Source organism: Oncorhynchus clarkii, chromosome 12, assembly GCF_045791955.1.
Source record: "Oncorhynchus clarkii lewisi isolate Uvic-CL-2024 chromosome 12, UVic_Ocla_1.0, whole genome shotgun sequence".
NCBI classification, from domain to species: Eukaryota; Metazoa; Chordata; class Actinopteri; order Salmoniformes; family Salmonidae; genus Oncorhynchus; species Oncorhynchus clarkii.
Genome location: NC_092158.1, coordinates 29,169,964 through 29,188,660, shown reverse-complemented (window position 1 = coordinate 29,188,660; position 18,697 = coordinate 29,169,964). Strand labels below are relative to the sequence as shown.

The window sequence follows — 18,697 nt, the reverse complement described above, 5'->3', positions numbered from 1 at the left end:
ACATGCAACAACTTCAAAGATTTCACAGAGTTACAATATTACAGAAATCAGTTAATTTAAATTAATTAATTAGGCCCTAATCTATGGATTTCACATGTTTGGGAATACTTTACACCTACCTGTACATACCTCAATTACCTCGACTAACCTGTACCCCTCCACATTGACTCGGTACCGGTACCCCCTGTATATAGAGCCTCGTTACTGTTAACTTTTTAAAAACGTTTTGTTTATTTGGTAAATATTTTCTTAACTCTTATTTTTCTTAACTGCATTGTTTGTTAAGGGTTTGTAATTAATCATTTCATGGTAAGGTCTACTACACCTGTTGTATTTGACGCATGTGACAAATAACATTTGATTTGATAGATATGCATCGGTTGGTCACAGACACCTTAAAAAAGTAGGGGCGTGGATCAGAAAACCAGTCAGTATCTGGTGTGTCCACCATTTGCCTCATGCCGCCCGACACATCTCCTTTGCATAGAGTTGACCAGAATGTTGATTGCGGTTGGATCCGGTTGGATGTACTGCCAAGTTTTCTAAAACGACATTGAAGGTGGCTTATGGCAGAGAAATGAACATTAAATTCCCTGGCTACAGCTCTGGAGCATGTTCTTTCAAAATTTGAGACATCTGTGGTATTGTGTTGTGTGACAAAACTGCACATTTTAGAGTGGCCTTTTACTGTCCCCAGTACAAGGTCCACCTTTGTAATGATCTTGCTGTTTAATAAGCTTATTGATATGCCACACCTGTCAGGTGTATGGATTATCTTGGCAAAGGAGAAATGCTGCATGGCTGCGCCCCTGTCCATAGATTAGGGCCTAATGAATGTATTTATATTGACTGATGTCCTTATATGAACTGTAACTCAGTCAAATTGTTGACATTGTTGCATGATGCGTTTATATTTCTGTTCAGTATATATTATACACAACACACAAACAAGTAAAAACGACTCATACAGAGGCATCTAGTGAAGCTGGGAGGGATAGGATCAGGGGTTGGAGCGCTTGGGAAGGTGAATATATCTAAATATTATTCACGTTTTTATTGACATAGAATTTGGTCACTGTTTTGTTTTCTATCCAGGTTTACTCCTCACCCTTACACCTCCCCTCTCCATCATAACAACCACCACCCCAACATGCAACGTTAAAGGATATATAATACTTTGACTCAGTGACTGACCAGCCCATCCGACCTGCGCAGTATGTGCATTAATATACATTTACACAAGTTCTCACTTAAATTACACTATTTAGGGGTAAATAGTGGGATCTGACTGAGCATATCTCTCTCTCTCTCCCTCTGTCCTGCCTATGCTTCCTTGACCTTATCCTCATAGGTGCCCTTGCCCTTGTAGGCACCCACATAGCCACTGGCATCTGGAATGTCTACTCGCCCGGCCTTGCCCTTCCCCTTGCCCGACTTGTCAAACCGCTCCTTGTGTGCCCCTGTGAATTTGGTGGTGTCTGTCAGTCTGTCCACCGCCGCTGCCTTGTCCACTTTCTATGAGCAGGAAAATAGAAAGGGAGAATGAGAGATGAGGATACAAAGTAAGAACTTACCCACCAAACAGATATGCACACACACAGCGGACACACAAACAAACGCTCTCTCTGAGACTGTAATATTATCAGGCTGTGTGCTGCTGACAGGTAGACACTCACAGTGACGCCAGCGTTGGCAGGCTCCCTCCCTGCTATGAGGCCGTAGAGCTGCTGCAGCGCCTCCTCCTGGCACTTCCCTTTAAAACGCTTCGGGGCCAACTCTGACAGGGCCTGGCTGAACTGCTCAAATGCGATCACACGAGCTGTCTTCGTCCTAAAATACACAGAAAAACTTTTTGAGAGAGTTTTACCTTTACTCATGTACGGTATGATATGGTATTCTGAGGGCCTCTGGCCGTATTCCCTCTTTCCTAGAAAGATGACTGCGGATCTGTCAGTGTGGAGGTTTGAAACTGGACCGAGTCTCACTTGACTTTAGTGAAGACAATGTCCACATCGGTGGCAGTGACGTTCTTGCCGTCGATGACCCGGCAGTCCTTGCAGAGTTTGGCAAAGTTCTTCCCGTTCATCTCCTTCCCAGTAGCCTTGGTGTCCCCATGAATGGCAAACTTCTTGAAGGACGTCTCCACCTCTGCTACTGATACGGAGCCCTCTGCCATTCTGCCCTATAGATAGAGAGATGGAGATAGAGAGAGAGGTAGAACACTAAGGATGGGATGCAAGAGAAAGGCATACAGTCGAGACTGCTGTAGTTTCTGAAACTACACGGCCATAATGTTGAAATAACATTGGGAGGACACCGAGTCCACGGAGACAGGAAATTAGGAGGTATTGGGAGAGATTTGGTCACTAAGGCGATACATTCAGCACACCACATCCTCTGGGCATTTTATTTATATATATACAGTGGGGAGAACAAGTATTTGATACACTGCCGATTTTGCAGGTTTTCCTACTCTACAAAGCATGTAGAGGTCTGTAATTTTTATCATAGGTACACTTCAGAAAATCACATTGTATGATTTTTAAGTAATTCATTTGCATTTTATTGCATGGCATAAGTATTTGATACATCAGAAAAGCAGAACTTAATATTTGGTACAGAAACTTTGTTTGCAATTACAGAGATCATACGTTTCCTGTAGTTCTTGACCAGGTTTGCACACACTGCAACAGGGATTTTGGCCCACTCCTCCATACAGATCATCTCCAGATCCTTCAGGTTTCGGGGCTGTCGCTGGGCAATACGGACTTTCAGCTCCCTCCAAAGATTTTCTATTGGGTTCAGGTCTGGAGACTGGCTAGGCCACTCCAGGACCTTGAGATGCTTCTTACGGAGCCACTCCTTAGTTGCCCTGGCTGTGTGTTTTGGATCGTTGTCATGCTGGAAGACAAAGCCACGACCCATCTTCAATGCTCTTACTGAGGGAAGGAGGTTGTTGGCCAAGATCTTGCGATACATGGCCCCATCCATCCTGGGGCCATATAAATATATATATATATATATATATATATATATATATATATACATACTGACAATTCCTTCGACCTCATGGCTTGGGTTTTGCTCTGACATGCACTGTCAACTGTTGGACATATATGGATAGGTGTGTGCCTTCCCAAATCATGTCCAATCAATTGAATTTACCACAGGTGGACTTCAAGTTGTAGAAACATCTCAAGAATCATCAATGGAAACAGGATGTACCTGAGCTCAATTTCGAGTGTCATAGCAAATGGTCTGAATACTTATGTAAATAAGGTATTCCTGTTTTTAATTTTAAATAAATTTGCAAAACTTTCTAAAAACATGTTTCCACTTTGGCTTTATGGGGTACTGTGTGTAGATTGATGAGTAAATTGTTTTATTTCATCCATTTTTAAAATAAGGCTGGAAAAAGTCAAGGGGTCTGAATACTTTCTGAATGCACTGTATACTGTAGCACATATCTCAGTCATAGTCAGTACATTTTCCCTCAAAAAGTAGCTATCAGCAAAGTCAGTGCTAGTACAAAAAGTTCAAGAAAGGCAAGGGTGTTAGTTGTTATTGCTTCTTAAGAGGGGGAGAGGGGAGGGGGGTGCTGTGAGATTAATCAAGTAAAGGAATCGATCAATAAAGTAATGAAGGCTTGGATCAAATAGATTAATTCAGCACACTTGCATTAATTATTAACAGACCAGAGAAAGACACTGGGCCATACAGCATCTGATACTCAAAATGTAAAGAAACATTAACATATGTAAATTCATATTTAACATACATTCCACAAGTTAAACACAAACATCATGCAATAGTGCCCCATGATATATGTACAGTACATTCAACTATAGTATGATGCAGCACAAAATAAAAGTACACCAAAAAGAGGACAGTGAGCGTAATAAATTATGTCAAATAGATAGCTTAGCTCATTTCTATGATTTGGTGACATTTATTGTGTTTTGACCTCTATCTTACTGGTCAATACATAGACTAAAGTACAGGATAACTTTAAGTGTCGACATGTTTACCTGTTAGATGAAGGAATTCTGAGTGACGATGATGTTGGGGATGCCTGTGCTGATGCTGCGTGTCTTCCTCCTAGCCCTGCCACTCACACCACCTTCACAATGATGATAGCGATGTACAGAGAAGAGAGGGAGATGGAGAGCAGAAGGTGGGGAGGAAAAGAGCGAGCACAGACCAGCACAAGCCATGACATCATTTGCTGCCTCTCTCGTGAGCATGCGTTCTTGTTTACTCCCCCCTTTCTCTCAACCCTACCCCCTCCCTTTCTCCTCCTTCTTGGCTCCTTCCCCCTCCATCCTTTATGATTGGCTCACAGCTGGTGCTGCAACGCCCTATCCTCTGTCTGTCCAGAGACTAAAGGCTTTTTGTATTAACGAACATGAAGAAAAGCCTATAAATGAGGACAGCATTATACATGAACAGTTAACATCTGAAATAATTCCATGATATGGATTTCATGTTTATATCTATTTGCGACCACAAAATGTTTTGTCTAATATTCTGTGCATGTCTTTAATATGAAGCATAGTACATTTTTTTACTCACTCATTCATAACCCTTCCCTCATGTGTGACACATCTTAGAAACAAATTGACATTATCATTGAAGAAGTGAAACCCATCAGTTCTACAAGAAAGGATGTTGATGGAAACACAGTAGTGGCTAATCTGGTACTAGCACCACTAATATTGTGTCAATAATGTTCTATTCTAGAGAATTTACAGCATAACCACACATGGAGTGTTTAACTGATATTGTGACACAGAGGGCATGTTTTCCCACCAGAGGAACTTGCAGGGATTTGACTTTGTCCTTTAGGATATGTTTACTGTAAGGCCCTGTCCCCATGTTGTGTGGGTATACACCAACGACTGTATATGGTGTACACATGGTGGTGTAGTGTCCTATCTCTTATACGGAGAAGAAGCAGGACAGGCTGTTTCGACGTCATCAGCCATCATGAAACCTACTACTGCTGTGTCAACAAAAATGCTGTACCAACTTGCCTTTTGAATATACTGCAATGTTAAGTTGTATCCCTGTTTACAATCAATGTTCCATTACATGCTTTCAATGAATGGCAAGTTCATCATGATGATCAAATCAAATTCAAATCATATTTGTCACATGCGCCGAATACAACTGGTATTCACCTTACAGTGAAATGCTTACTTACAAGCCCCTAACCAACAATACAGTTAAGAAAATACCTAAAAAAGTAAAAAATAAAAAAGTAAAAAATAATTAGAGAACAGCAGTAAAATAACAATTGCAAGGCTATATACAGGAGGCACCGGTTAGTCAAGATGACTGAGGTAACATGTACATGTAGGTAGTGTTATTAAAGTGACTATGCATAGATAATAACAGAGAGTAGCAGCAGCGTGGGGGGGGGGGGGGGGTTCAATGCAAATAGTCTGGGTAGCCATTTGATTAGATGTTCAGGAGTCTTATGGCTTGAGGTTAGAAGCTGTTAAAAAGCCTCTTGGTCCTAGACTTGGCGCTCCGGTACAGCTTGCTGTCCGGTAGCAGAGAGAACAGTCTAGGACTATGATCACAGACATTTCGCCAAGAGAACCAACCAAGAGTGTCTGTTGCTGGGTGGTATGTGGGTTCATTCCTCCATGGTCTCATTCACTTCTCAGTTTCATGCAGGTTGTCTTTTCTGTTTACACTAAAACACAGCCTCACCTTTAAATACCAGTGGAAGGGGACTGCACTCTTGCTTTAGTCTCACTCCCATTTAATACAGGTCAGTGGGGTGTGATTCTATACTTCTACTGACTGGTTATCTCCTTGTGTCTCAGTCTGACCCAGCAGGACCATGGCTGAGCCGAACTTCCCCCTGCCTCCAGATGGCTACACCTGTCTTCTGTGTGCCGATGTGCTGCAAGACCCTGTCACCATCTCCTGTGGAGACACCTACTGCCTGGAGTGCATCAAGGTCTACTGGGACCAGTATGACCACCTGGGGGTGTACAACTGCCCCCAATGCCGGGCCACCTTCACCCCTCGCCCCGTCCTTAGGCGCAACGTGCCCAATGTGACCCAGGTGCGCCGGCAGCTGCCCGAGCTACAGCCCTTCCCTTACCTCCAGAGGGATTCGCTGTGTGACTTCTGTGTGGGACGCCGCAGTAAGGCTGTCAAGTCCTGCCTGATGTGCCTGGCCTACTACTGCGAGACACACATCAAGCCCCACTACGAGTCTGCCACCTTCAAGAGGCACAAGCTGGTTGATGAGACGGGTCACCTGGACAGGAAGATCTGTCCGCAGCATGAGAAGGGCCTGGAGCTGTTCTGTCGCTCTGACCAGATGTGTATCTGTGTGCTGTGTACCGTCAGGGAGCACCGCAGCCACAACATAATCTCTGCTGAGGAGGAGCGCGCTGAGAAACAGGCACGACTGCTCTTACACACTGGAACAACCTACCCTCACTAATTGCTCTAACAGTACATGACAACTGCAATGATACAGCTTAACTCATTTGAAACTTCTAAAGACAACGAGGTATTATGGCCCCTCAGTTTACTAACCACCTCTTCCTCTCCTTTAACAGAAAAACCTGTTGGTGACCCAGTCTGAGGTCCAGCACATCATTCAGGAGCGGATGAAGGAACTGCAGGAGTTGAGACACAATGTTGACGTTCTCAAGGTTAGGTCCATTTCCATTTCCTAGGTCAATTTCTGGTACTTTTTATGAGACTACATCCCTTCAATTTAGCACCATAGTATCATTCATTATACATTTTTTTGGACCATATATTGCCATAGATGCACTAAATCAATCATTACAATTGTGTTTGCAATGTTTTGATTTTAATTATATAATAACACAATGATAATTGTGTAATTTGCAGTATCTCCCTCCCCTAACCTCAGAGCAATGCCCAGCGGGCGATGTCAGACAGTGATAAGATCTTCAGTGAGATGCTACAGGCGGTGGAGCGCTGGCATGTTGAAGTGAGCCAGCTGATAAAGGCCAACATGCAGGCAGCCATGTCACAGGCCGAGGGATATGTGGAGCGGCTGGAGCAGGAGATTCTGGAGCTGCAGCGCAGAGACGTCGAGCTGCGCCAGATCCTCGACACAGAGGACAACATCCACTTCCTACAGGTACTGGACTGGAGGGGGGAGAGACATTGGGCTGAGACAAGAACCAGGATCCGTACTGATAATAGACTGGTAGAAATATGAATCCAGTATTTGCATTACGATACTGATACATTTATTTTGTGCTGTGTAGAACTTCCCCACACTGTGTGTTCCTCCTGAGCCCATGGTTCCCAAAGTCCTAATCAACCCTCAGTTCTCCTTCGGAGAGGTCACCAAGACTGTCACCGGCATGAAGGAGCATCTAGATGACATCTGTAAGAAGGAGCTGAGCAAAATCTCCAAGTTAGGTTAGTCTATTAATGTGACTAAAATGCCTACAACATAGCTTTTGTACAGCAAGAGTTTAGTATTGCGATAACCAACTGTAATTTTACATTTACAGTAAGTGATATCCCTGTATACATACTTTCACCAAGAGGTGGCGACAAACGATTCAAAGGTACATATTTATAAAGTTTACATTGGTTTATTATCTGTGAAAAAATATGTTTGTAATCCAAATATCTCTGGTGATAGAATCCATATTTTGTTCTAATACAGCTCCCACCAGGGCAGATTTTCAGGAACCCAAAACTAGAGCAGACTTCTTGAGATGTGAGTGGTCTGTTCTTGTCTGTTCTTTATACCAACTCAAATCATATCATTTTCTGATAATGCCAATAAATATTAATTTTTTTCAGATTCTTGTCCGCTCACCTTTGACCCCAACACAGCCTACAAAGAGCTGGTTCTGTCTGAGGGGAACCACAAAGTGATGCGGAAGAAGACAGTCAAGTTTTACCCTGATCACCCCGAACGCTTCGATGGCTTCTCCCAGGTTCTATGCAAGGAGTGCCTGGGTGGGTTCAGGTACTACTGGGAAGCAGAGTGGAGCGGGGAGTTCTCCATCGGAGTGGCCTATAAGAGCATCAGCCGCAAGGGTAAGAACTCTTACAGTCTGCTGGGCTACAACGACAAGTCCTGGAGCCTGCTCTGCTCTGACTCGGGCTACTCCGCATGGCACAACAAGATGGACAAAGACCTGCCAGAGGCCCCGCGGGCCACACGGATTGGTGTGTACCTGGACTACGCTGCCAACACGGTTGCCTTCTACTCTGTGTCAGAGGCCATGGAGCTGATCCACAAATTCAAGGCCCAGTTCTCTGAGCCTCTGTATGCAGGCTTTGGAGTGGGCTCCTCTGTGTCCCTCTGCCAACTAAAGGAGAACCTCCAACCTTACTGAGCACAGTGACAACAGACTGAGGGGAATCTATTCAATGTAAATAGGACTATGTAAACTACACAATGCTAATGTTGCACACAATCATTATGAATCATTTAAATTCAATAGACTTCAATAAAAATATAAAACTGCATGAGTGAAGTTAGTAATGATTCATAATGAGAATATGCCTTTGACTTCAGTACTGTGACATGTGATTTTTGTAAAAATGTTTACCTATGTTGGAAATGTGTCAAAGAAATTATCTTGACCAATCTGAGAAAAAATAAACATTTGTGATGAATTATCCATCTCTCCAGACAATTTTATAACATGACATGTTCATTGCAAGACAATATCTGTCAAAGGTTATCTTTCAAACTGTGCAAGTTAAGAAATATGCATATCCTCCAGCTATAGTATCTGCTATATACACTACTGTTCAAAAGTTTGGGGTCCCTTAAAAATGTCCTTGTTTTTAAAAGAAAAGCAATTTTTTGTCGATTAAAATAACATCAAACGGATCAGAAATACAGTGTAGACATTGTTAATGTTGTAAATTACTATTGTAGCTGGAAACGGCTGATTTTTAATGGAATATCTACATAGGCGTACAGAGGCCCATTATCAGCAACCATCACTCCTGTGTTCCAATGGCATGTTGTTATTGCTAATCCAAGTTTATCATTTTAAAAGGCTAATTGATCATTAGAAAACCCTTTTGCAATTATGTTAGCACAGCTGAAAACTGTTATGAAGATTAAAGAAATAATAAAACTGGCTTTCTTTAGACTAGTTGAGTATCTGGAGCATCAGCATTTTGAGTTCGATTACAGGATAAAAATGGCCAGGAACAAAGTACTTTCTTCAGAAACTCATCAGTCTATTCTTGTTCTGAGAAATGAAGGCTATTCCCATGCGAGAAATTGCCAAGAAACTGAAGATTTCGTACAACGCTGTGTAAACTCCCTTCACAGAACAGCGCAAACTGCATCTAACCAGAACAGAAAGAGTGGGAGGCCCCGGTGCACAACTGAGCAAGAGGACAAGTACATTAGTGTCTAGTTTGAGAAACAGACACCTCACAAGTCCTCAACTGGCAGCTTCATTAAACAGTACCCCTCAAAACACCAGTCTCAACGTCAACAATGAAGAGGCGATTCCGAGATGCTGGCCTTCTAGGCAGAGTTGTAAAGAAAAAGCCATACCTCAGACTGACAAATAAAAATAAAAGATTAAGATGGGCAAAAGAACACAGACACTGGACAGACTAATCCAAGTTGGAGGTATTCGGATCACAAATAAGAACATACGTGAGAGACAGAATAAATGAAAATACCCTGGAGGAGTGCTTGACGCCATCTGTCAAGCATGGTGGAGGCAATGTGATGATCTGTGGGTGCTTTGGTGGCGGTAAAGTGGGAGATTTGTACAGGGTAAAAGGATTTTTGAAGAAGGAAGGCTATCACTCCATTTTGCAACGCCGTACCCTGTGGACGGCGCTTAATTGGAGCCAATTTCCTCCTACAACAGGACAATGACCTAAAGCACAGCACCAAATTAAAGCCCAGCGCAATAACTTTTTAGGGAAGAAACAGTCAGCTGGTATTCTGTCTATAATTCAGTGGCCAGCAGTCACCGGATCTCAACACTATTGAGCTGTTGTGGGAGCAGCTTGACCCGTATGGTATGTAAGAAGTGCCCATCAAGCCAATCCAATTTGTGGGAGGTGCTTCAGGAAGCATGGGGTGAAATCTCTTCAGATTACCTAACAAATTGACAACTAGAATGCCAAAGGTCTGCAAGCCTGTAATTGCTGCAAATGAAGGATTCTTTGACGAAGGCAAAGTTTGAAGGACACAATTATTATTTCAATTAAAAATAATTATTTATAACCATGTCAACATCTTGACTATATTTCCTATTAATTTTGCAACTCATTTCAGGTATGTTTTTATGGAAAACAAGGAAATGTCTAAGTGACCCCAAACTATTGAACGGTAGTATATATATACACACACACACAGTTGAAGTCGTAGGTTTACATACACCTTAGCCAAATACAATTAAACTCAGTTTTTCACAATTCCTGACATGTAATCCTAGTAAAAATTCAGTTTTAGGTCAGTTAGGATCACCACCTTATTTTAAGAATGTGAAATGTCAGAATAATAGTAGAGAGAATGATTTATTTCAGCTTTTATTTCTTTCATCACATTCTTAGTGGGTCAGAAGTTTACATCACTCAATTAGTATTTGGTAACATTGCCTTTAAATCGTTTAACTTGGGTCAAACATTTCAGGTAGCCTTCCACAAGCTTCCCACAATGAGTTGGGTGAATTTTGGCCCATTCCTCCTGACAGAGCTGGTGTAACTGAGTCAGGTTTGTAGGCCTCCTTGCTCACATACGCTCTTTCAGTTCTGCCCACAAATTTTCTATGGGATTGAGGTCAGGGCTTGTGATGGCCACTCCAATACCTTGACTTTGTTGTCCTTAAGCAATTTTGCCACAACTTTGGAAGTATGCTTGGGGTCATTGCCCATTTGGAAGACCAATTTGCAACTAAGCTTTAACTTCCTGACTGATGTCTTGAGATGTTGCTTCAATATATCCACATAATGTTCCTTCCTCATGATGCCATTTATTTTGTGAAATGCACCAGTCCCTCCTGCAGCAAAGCACCCCCACAACATGACACTGCCACCCCCGTGCTTCACTGTTGGGATGGTGCTCTTCGGCTTGCAAGCCTCTCCCTTTTTCCTCCAAACATAACGATGGTCATTATGGCCAAACAGTTCTATTTTGTTTCATCAGACCAGAGGACATTTCTCTAAAAAGTACGATCTTTGTCCCCATGTGCAGTTGCAAACCGTAGTCTGGCTTATTTTATGGCGGTTTTGGAGCAGTGGCTTCTACCTTGCTGAGCGTCCTTTCATGTTATGTCGATATAGGTCTCGTTTTACTTTGGATATAGATACTTTTGTACCTGATTCCTCTCCACAAGGTCCTTTGCTGTTGTTCTGGGATTGAGTTGCACTTTTCGCACCGAAGTACGTTCAACTCTAGGAGACAAAACTCGTCTCCTTCCTGAGCGGTACGACGGCTGCGCGGTCCCATGGTGTTCATACCTGCGTAATATTGTTTGTACAGATGAACGTGGTACCTTCAGGCATTTGGAAATTGCGCCGAAGGATGAACCAGACTTGTGGAGGTCTACATGTTTTTTTCTGAGGTCTTGGCGGATTTCTTTTGATTTTCCCATGATGTCAAGCAAAGAGACACTAAGTTTGAAGGTAGGCCTTGAAATACAGCCACAGGTACACCTCTAATTGACTCAAATGATGTCAATTAGCCTATCAGAAGCTTCTAAAACCATGACATAATTTTCTGGGATTTTCCAAGCTGTTTAAAGGCACGGTCAACTTAGTGTATGTAAACTTCTGACCCACTGGAATTGTGATACAGTGAATTATAAGTGAAAAAATCTGTCTCTAAACAAATGTTGGAAAAATTACTTGTGTCATGCACAAAGTAGATGTCCTAACCAACTTTCCACAAATTTCTTGTTAACAAACTATAGTTTTGCCGTGGAAGAAAAACGAGTTTTAACGACTCCAACCTAAGTGTATGTAAACTTCTGACTTCAACTGTGTGTGTGTGTGTGTGTATATATATATATATATATCTCATATGCATAAAACAACACAAACATAAAGCAGTACAGTACATTGTTACACAATGTTCTGATCTCTGCTCTTCTGAAGAATTAAATTAAATACAAAAAAAATATTCTGCATAACAAATAATTATTCAAGAGTAACTATCACAATATCCAAATGCATGAAACACTTCTAACTTGGACCATGGCAGGGCATTCTACAAAAACAAAAAGGGAGCAATGAAGCACAAGTAATTTGAGCTTGTTTACATGGAAACATGGGAGAGATGTTCCACCAACCACAATCCAAAGCCTGTCCTCTGTTTATGAAACACGCCAACAGAAAACACTGTTAGCGTTCTCAAACAAATCTGCCTATTTAGGACATTTACAGAGAAAGCCATCTGACCAGTCCTACTTCAAGTCCTTGTTGTGTGCTGATTACTACGAGGCCTCCTCTCAGCCAGGTGAAGTGCTACGTGAGCAGCTAGCTGCTAGATAGAGTATCAGGGTGAGTGAGAGAGCTGACGTGCCCCTGGCCCTGTCCCTGGCCTGCTGTGGGACACCTGGTGCCTCTTCATGGTGTCTTTGAGTTTAAAGGTCTGTCCACAGTCAGTACATTGAAAGGGTCTCTCCCAGGAGTGGATACGTGTGTGTTTGTTCAGAGTGCGGCGGTGGCAGAAGGCCTTGCCACACACCCCACAGACGAAGGGCCTCGCCCCCGTGTGAATGTTCCTGTGCTCCTCCAGGCTCCTTTGCTGGGTGAAGCAGCAGCCACAGTCTGGGCACTGGTGGGAGGGTGAGGGGGAGGGCGGGCGAGTATGGAATGAGGGTGAGGGAACCCTCGGGAGGGTCCCCCAGGTCAGCTGTCCATCTTCAGAGATAAGCCCTGTGTACCTGGCAGTAAGCTCTGTCTCGTCACTAGAATGATTGTTACTCTGCAGTCTGTCTGTCACTGGGCTGTCCTGAACTTGTGGATGATAGACATCAGGAGCAAGGGATGGAGGCGACTGTGGGGAGGGGATCTGACTGGACACTCTGTGTGTTGGATGAGTGTACATGGTGGAGGAGAGAGAGTTGTGTCTGGGAGGGGAGATGTAAGGTGTGTCCACTGACATGCTCTCATGTCCTGTTGTGCTCCCATACATTTGGATAGGCTCTGGAGGAGCACTCTCCTGATGCCAGTCAGGGTCCTCCACTTCCTGCTTACACACAAAGATGGACCCTTCCTCTGGGACCACCTTATGCTCATCCTTTTCCTCCTGGTAGCTGGCTACTCCCATGTCTGGAATCTCTAGACTGAAATGGGCAGACTTAACAGTCTCCAGCTGGTTGAGAAATGACTTGGTCAAAGCATCTGGGTGATCACTGGTGCTCTGCATCTTGACACTCCTGTAAATTAAAATGAGATGAATCATAGTGAATCGTTCTTAGGATCTGCATGTGACTGAACAATTAAACTAAAGACACTGAGGATGATAGAATAACTGCAGATATGATTAGTTCAATAGCTTCCACACATTTACCTACCCTTGTTCTTGTGTCTCTGTTGAGCCCTGTGCTGTGTTTGTCTGTGTACGGTCAGGGGAAGGCGAGGAGACGGTGAAGGCACCAGACCCAAGTCGCTGCTCAGCCATGCTGATCGCTTCCTCCATATCCCTGGGTTGCTGCTTCTGCACCCAGGCACCAGCCTCCTTTGGTAAGAGGGACAGAAACTGCTCCATGGCAACACACTGCTCTACCTGTGCAGCAGTTCTTAGGTCAGGCCTAAGCCAGTGCTTAGCAGCTGAGTCAAGCCTCTGCCCCAGCTCTCTGGCTCCCTTCTGGGGTTCGTACCGCAGAGACAAGAAGTCCTGCCTGCTCTGGTCCTCCACAGTCCACATCTGTCCCAGTACCCTGGTCTGGAATGCATTAGACAACCCCTGGGGTCTGATCAGTTGATTCTTCTTCTGTGTCTCCTCTTGCAGCAGACCATCAAGCCTAGCACCCCAGTCCTCTGGGTCTTTATCTCTCCCTGGTGTCAACCGATGCCTTCTCTGTTCCTCTACATCCTGGGGTGAAGGCCGGTCAAGGGTTCTGGTCAAACCATCCTTGACAAGCTGGCTGAGGACCTTGGCCTGGATCTCCCCCTGTCTGGTCAGCGCTTTCAGCTGTTGTTTATGCACATCCAGCAGGGACACCAGGAACTCAACCACATCCATAATGATTGCAGGTGCCAATGGCGAGGGCGGTAAAAAAAAATACTTTTCACTAGCTGGCAGGGTCAGAATGGCCAGCTCGATCACAAAGGCATCTAATACCACCGAAAAATAATTGTTAGCTAATTATTTGAGTCAAATTCCCAGTACCATCACTGAAACTTAGCTAGTAGCTAGCTAACGTTAGCAAGGTGGACAAACGTTCCAGGACTCAGTTGTTAGCTGGGTGGGTGATTTAAAATAAAAAACGCTATCAAAATGAACATATTATCTCAAAATTGATTATCAAAGAATGCAAAATAACGAATAAGTTACTAGTTACCTGTGATGATTAATTACTTGCCGTGGACGTTTCAATTAGCTAACGTTAGCTAGCTACATATAATGTTTGGACAATAGACGACGGGAATTCTTATCATGTTACACACAGCAGACTCAGACGTTGTCACGATCAAATGGTACCCCTGGAAACAACAATAAAAACTGTGTACGTAGCTAGCTAGCTAACCTGCAAGAAATACAATACGAGTAAAAGACAAAAAGACGCCCAGTCGCTCGGTAAGTAACGTTATTTTTCTACCTGTGGTTTTGGTCAGCTTGATAATCACATTTTATGGTGGAATTTGTCTATTTTGCCTGGATTGTCAGCTAACGTGGCTAGCTAGCCCACCTAACTGACCAAACGTTAGCTAGCCCTCATCCAGAGAGAAAATGAGGCACACATCTGAATGTGGTGCCAGACAGATTAACAAGCTAGCTAGACGCTATATTTTAGATCATAGCTACATGTACAGCCTTATAAACACATTAAACACTACCTCGTGGATCATGTGTTAGAAACGTCATTGAGAGTTGGGCGATCAACATATTTTATTTTCACAGGATTTATTATACACCCAAATTGCTATCTTCATTGCCCAGTGGTACTGTCATTACCATACTTGTATAATAATTTCATATTTCACAGGCCGTTGCTAGAGACTCCAAGAGTGGAACCATGGATGTGGTGCGGTTATTTACAAACCTACTAGCAGTGCACAGACAGCAGCTACAGGCTCTGGCTGTACAGGGGGAGATCCAGACTGAGGCTCTGGCACAGTTACTGGAGAAGGAGGAGCTCAGGAGAATGGAGCCAGATGTGAAGCTGGAGGAGGTGAAGGATCCTGAGGCCTACCTGCTGCTTTTGGAGGAGGCAGACTCCAACTCCAGGCTTTCTAATGTGAAGTGGGGGCTCCTTGGCGGGGAGTGCCTCAGGTCAGGAGAGCCAAACTACGAGACACTGAGGGCTAGCCTGCAGAGCCAAGTCAGGGCAGAAGAGAGCCGACGGCAGGAGGACTTCAGCTATCTGAGGTACGACCCTGAGAGAGGGCCCAGGGAGTTGGGGCAGGGACTGGAAAGTGCTGCCCAGCACTGGCTTCGGCCTGAGAGGAGAACGGCTGCGGAGGTGGTGAGGTGTGTGGCCCTGCAGAGGTTTGTGTCACTCCTGCCCACACACGTTGGAGACTGTGTGCTGAAACAGTGCCCCCAGGACATGGAGGAGGCTATCTACATGGCTGAGGAGTACCTGAACAACACACCTGGGGATAAGTGCAGTGAGATGGACAACCACACTGATGGAGAGGGATACCCTGCAGACCAACTGAGAGAGGAAGAAGCAGGGTAGGGCCAGATCATGTTTTGAGTGTTTCTTTCTTGCACATCCAAAGATATTAAGGAAGTGTTAAATATGTTGACTACAAATAGTGTGTTTATTGGAATGCATTTGTTGATATGCTGTCTATTTCTGTTTATTTTCAGACCTGCAGAACATCAAGTTAACAGTGAGAAGATGAAAGTCACAGGACCAGGGTTGTTGCTGAAGAGGATAGAATTTTCTAAAGTCTGTCAGTCCAGTACTTTCAATATAGATGCCAGACATCTGGAGGACATTTACAGTGAGGAGAGGAGACTTGATGGAGAAGATGATTTGGTTGAGGAAGACAATTTTTCTGAACATGAGGACTGGATTAAGGAGGAGATAAAATACAATAACCAGGCTGAGGTAGAGGATGAGATCAGGTCAGCCTCTGAGATGGGACAGTCTACTGATGTGGATAGAAATACTGAGAATGTTGAGAGAAGTCAGTTTAGAAACATAGCAAATCAGATGCCCGTCTTTGGAAGGGCCAAGAGAGGTGTATCTGCTCCTGTCATCTCCTCGTCCAGCCCTAACACTGCCGAGAAAGAGGAAGGAACACCCTGCTGCCTGAAGCGGAAAAACAAAGAAGATCCCTTCCATAGACCAAGCCACTGCTGTCATGACTGTGGTAAGAGCTACAAACGGGCTGCTTTTCTCAGCAAACACAGTTGCAGTGCCTTCCCTAAGTTCATCTGTCCTGACTGTGCCCAAGTCTTTGCCTCTCAGAAATGTCTGACCCACCACCGCAGGAGCCATAATAAGGCTCTAGGCTGCTCGGAGTGTGGAAAGCAGTTTAGGGACAAGTATAATCTGAAATGTCACATGAGGACCCACACAGGTGAGTCCCCTTATACCTGTACAGACTGCGGGGATGTCTTTGCTCAGCTGAAAGAGCTGCAGGAGCACAGGAACATCCACACAGAAGAAAGGCCATTCCGCTGCAGTGTGTGTGGGGAGAGCTTCCACCACAGCCACACCCTAACAAAACATAAGCTTCTTCACTCCCAGGAGTCTTTCCTCTGTACTCGCTGTGGAAAGAGTTTTAAACTAAATGACGACTTGCTAAGGCATCTGAGGACGGTGCATGATGAAAGCATGTACCTCAATGGAGATCAGAGTTTTCATAAGAATGGAGACATTTCACCTAGGCCCTATTGGAATTGACTCTATTTAAAAAAGTCCCCACTTAAAATGTTCAACATACTTCTTATTATTGGTGAGACTTGTGACGCAAACGTCCCAGTTTAAATCTTCGTCATAATAATTCTTATTGGTGGGGCTTGCGAAGCATTCTCTTACATTGTTTAAGCTAGAAACATCATTCAAACTTTAAAACGTGCAGAACAGTCAGGACCAGTGTGCTTGCATTCAACTTTTTGATATATTTTATTATTTTTAAACTATTAAGCTTTTTTTTGTCCTTTTTCACTTTCATGTGATTTCTTCAACATTCTAAATGTCCCATTGTGACATCAACTCCCAGACTTCCAGCATTCCATTTACTGTCAACAAAGAAACTTTTGACACAAACCTGATACCACTTTCTCAACCATTTTGACAAAAAGTTAGAGCATATGAAATCTTCCTCTACTTTGCTATTCAAATCTGAAATTGGAACAAAAATATCATACCGATCAAACAATACAGCTGTTTTACTAACTACATCAATGACATTTCTATTAACTTTTTATAAACAACCTAAATTTGGACCACTTTCCCAATCAGTTAGACAAAAAATTAGAGCGTATGAGATCTTTGTCTACTTCTTTGGTATTAAAATCTGGAATCAGAACAAATGATTTACTACTAATCAAAAGTTACAGCTGTCTGAGTTTAGTGTGATGAAAAGCAGCCAGCTAACAGCTCTCTGTTTCGTCATTGAGCAGCCCAAACAGCCATTGCAATGGAAACTTGCAAAAACTTAAAGGTTTTGACATCTGGTCTACATCTCTGCTATTCACATTTGGAATCGGAACATAATTATCTTCTACCAATCAAAAGTTACAGTTGTTTGTCTGAGTTGAGTGGCGAAAAGTAACTAGTTAACGCCAACTAACAGCTGTCTCATGCCACGTCAAATTGTATATGCAGGGCTCCCTTGTGAAAGAGACCCTGGGGTCATTGGGGACTCCCTAAAGGTAAAATTTTTAAAAAATGTAGCAGACCAAAAGGAGCCATTGCTATGGATACTCACAAAAACGTAGAGAGTATAACATCTTGGACTCAGCTATTTAAATCTGGAATCAGAACAGAACGATCTTCTACCAATCAATAGTTACTGAGTTACTGCAGTTTGTCAGAGTTTAGTGACAAAGTAGCTAGCTAACATCCAGCTAAAAGCTCTCTCAGCCCAAACAGAGCCGTTGCTATGGATACCACTGCATTTCAATGGCTGAAAAAGGGCCATAGACTACAATGAAAAAAATACATCCTCTTTCACTGTTTAAGCTATCAACATCAAAAGCAACGATGAGATGTTCGGTCTGACCATACTTAGATTGCTTGTCAAAAGATTTTTTATACTATATAAAAAAAATTTTTTTTTACTATAACCATTAAATGTGCATAAATTACATGGGTTTTAATGAGAACCATAGGAATACAGAGGTAGATATTCAAAATGGTTTAGCTTCTGGCCAATTAAGATCCAAGACCAACTTTAAAACAGTCAGGCTATCCTAACTTCAAATTATTTGAAATGTCTAACTACATACATTTTTATTCATTTGCATAAAATAACTATTGAACCATTCAAGCTAGAGAGAACAACCAACTTTCGCATGTTCAGGCTATCCTAAATTTTAAATCTTTGTAACTAT

At 43.2% G+C, this 18,697-nt stretch overlaps 4 protein-coding genes across 4 annotated transcripts; 2 read left to right on the top strand and 2 right to left on the bottom strand.

Moving 5' to 3' along the window:
* Positions 1-523: 523 nt before the first annotated feature.
* On the bottom strand, positions 524-4,141 carry LOC139422995 (tubulin polymerization-promoting protein family member 3-like). Its single transcript, XM_071174531.1, has 4 exons — positions 4,029-4,141; positions 1,986-2,182; positions 1,677-1,830; positions 524-1,515 (listed from the first exon to the last, which is right to left on the bottom strand). The coding sequence occupies exons 2-4, from the start codon at positions 2,174-2,176 to the stop codon at positions 1,324-1,326; spliced, it is 537 nt and encodes a 178-aa protein (XP_071030632.1). The 5' UTR covers positions 2,177-2,182; positions 4,029-4,141; the 3' UTR covers positions 524-1,323.
* A 1,628-nt stretch (positions 4,142-5,769) lies between these two features.
* On the top strand, positions 5,770-8,560 carry LOC139422989 (tripartite motif-containing protein 16-like). The gene is made up of 7 exons (XM_071174524.1): positions 5,770-6,424; positions 6,585-6,680; positions 6,908-7,141; positions 7,272-7,428; positions 7,524-7,580; positions 7,682-7,735; positions 7,822-8,560. Exons 1-7 carry the CDS (start codon positions 5,852-5,854, stop codon positions 8,361-8,363), a joined length of 1,713 nt encoding a protein of 570 aa, XP_071030625.1. The 5' UTR covers positions 5,770-5,851; the 3' UTR covers positions 8,364-8,560.
* A 3,027-nt stretch (positions 8,561-11,587) lies between these two features.
* On the bottom strand, positions 11,588-14,479 carry LOC139422991 (zinc finger and SCAN domain-containing protein 31-like). The gene is made up of 2 exons (XM_071174527.1): positions 13,533-14,479; positions 11,588-13,394 (listed from the first exon to the last, which is right to left on the bottom strand). The coding sequence occupies exons 1-2, from the start codon at positions 14,201-14,203 to the stop codon at positions 12,509-12,511; spliced, it is 1,557 nt and encodes a 518-aa protein (XP_071030628.1). The 5' UTR covers positions 14,204-14,479; the 3' UTR covers positions 11,588-12,508.
* A 165-nt stretch (positions 14,480-14,644) lies between these two features.
* Positions 14,645-18,321, top strand: LOC139422990 (zinc finger and SCAN domain-containing protein 21-like). The gene is made up of 3 exons (XM_071174525.1): positions 14,645-14,758; positions 15,168-15,859; positions 15,998-18,321. Exons 2-3 carry the CDS (start codon positions 15,198-15,200, stop codon positions 17,040-17,042), a joined length of 1,707 nt encoding a protein of 568 aa, XP_071030626.1. The 5' UTR covers positions 14,645-14,758; positions 15,168-15,197; the 3' UTR covers positions 17,043-18,321.
* Positions 18,322-18,697: the final 376 nt, after the last annotated feature.

What these genes read in the sequence shown, in the direction of transcription:
- LOC139422995 (XM_071174531.1), bottom strand. Translation starts at nt 2,176, where the DNA reads ATGGCAGAGGGCTCCGTATCAGTAGCAGAGGTGGAGACGTCCTTCAAG. An exon ending in ATTGTCTTCACTAAAGTCAA is followed by an intron (nt 1,831 to 1,985) that starts GTGAGACTCGGT and finishes TGTGTATTTTAG; the next exon opens with GACGAAGACAGCTCGTGTGA. An exon ending in CTGCCAACGCTGGCGTCACT is followed by an intron (nt 1,516 to 1,676) that starts GTGAGTGTCTAC and finishes TCCTGCTCATAG; the next exon opens with AAAGTGGACAAGGCAGCGGC.
- LOC139422989 (XM_071174524.1), top strand. Translation starts at nt 5,852, where the DNA reads ATGGCTGAGCCGAACTTCCCCCTGCCTCCAGATGGCTACACCTGTCTT. An exon ending in ACAACATCCACTTCCTACAG is followed by an intron (nt 7,142 to 7,271) that starts GTACTGGACTGG and finishes TGTGCTGTGTAG; the next exon opens with AACTTCCCCACACTGTGTGT. An exon ending in TAGAGCAGACTTCTTGAGAT is followed by an intron (nt 7,736 to 7,821) that starts GTGAGTGGTCTG and finishes AATTTTTTTCAG; the next exon opens with ATTCTTGTCCGCTCACCTTT.
- LOC139422991 (XM_071174527.1), bottom strand. Translation starts at nt 14,203, where the DNA reads ATGGATGTGGTTGAGTTCCTGGTGTCCCTGCTGGATGTGCATAAACAA. An exon ending in ACAGAGACACAAGAACAAGG is followed by an intron (nt 13,395 to 13,532) that starts GTAGGTAAATGT and finishes TTTAATTTACAG; the next exon opens with GAGTGTCAAGATGCAGAGCA.
- LOC139422990 (XM_071174525.1), top strand. Translation starts at nt 15,198, where the DNA reads ATGGATGTGGTGCGGTTATTTACAAACCTACTAGCAGTGCACAGACAG. An exon ending in CTGAGAGAGGAAGAAGCAGG is followed by an intron (nt 15,860 to 15,997) that starts GTAGGGCCAGAT and finishes GTTTATTTTCAG; the next exon opens with ACCTGCAGAACATCAAGTTA.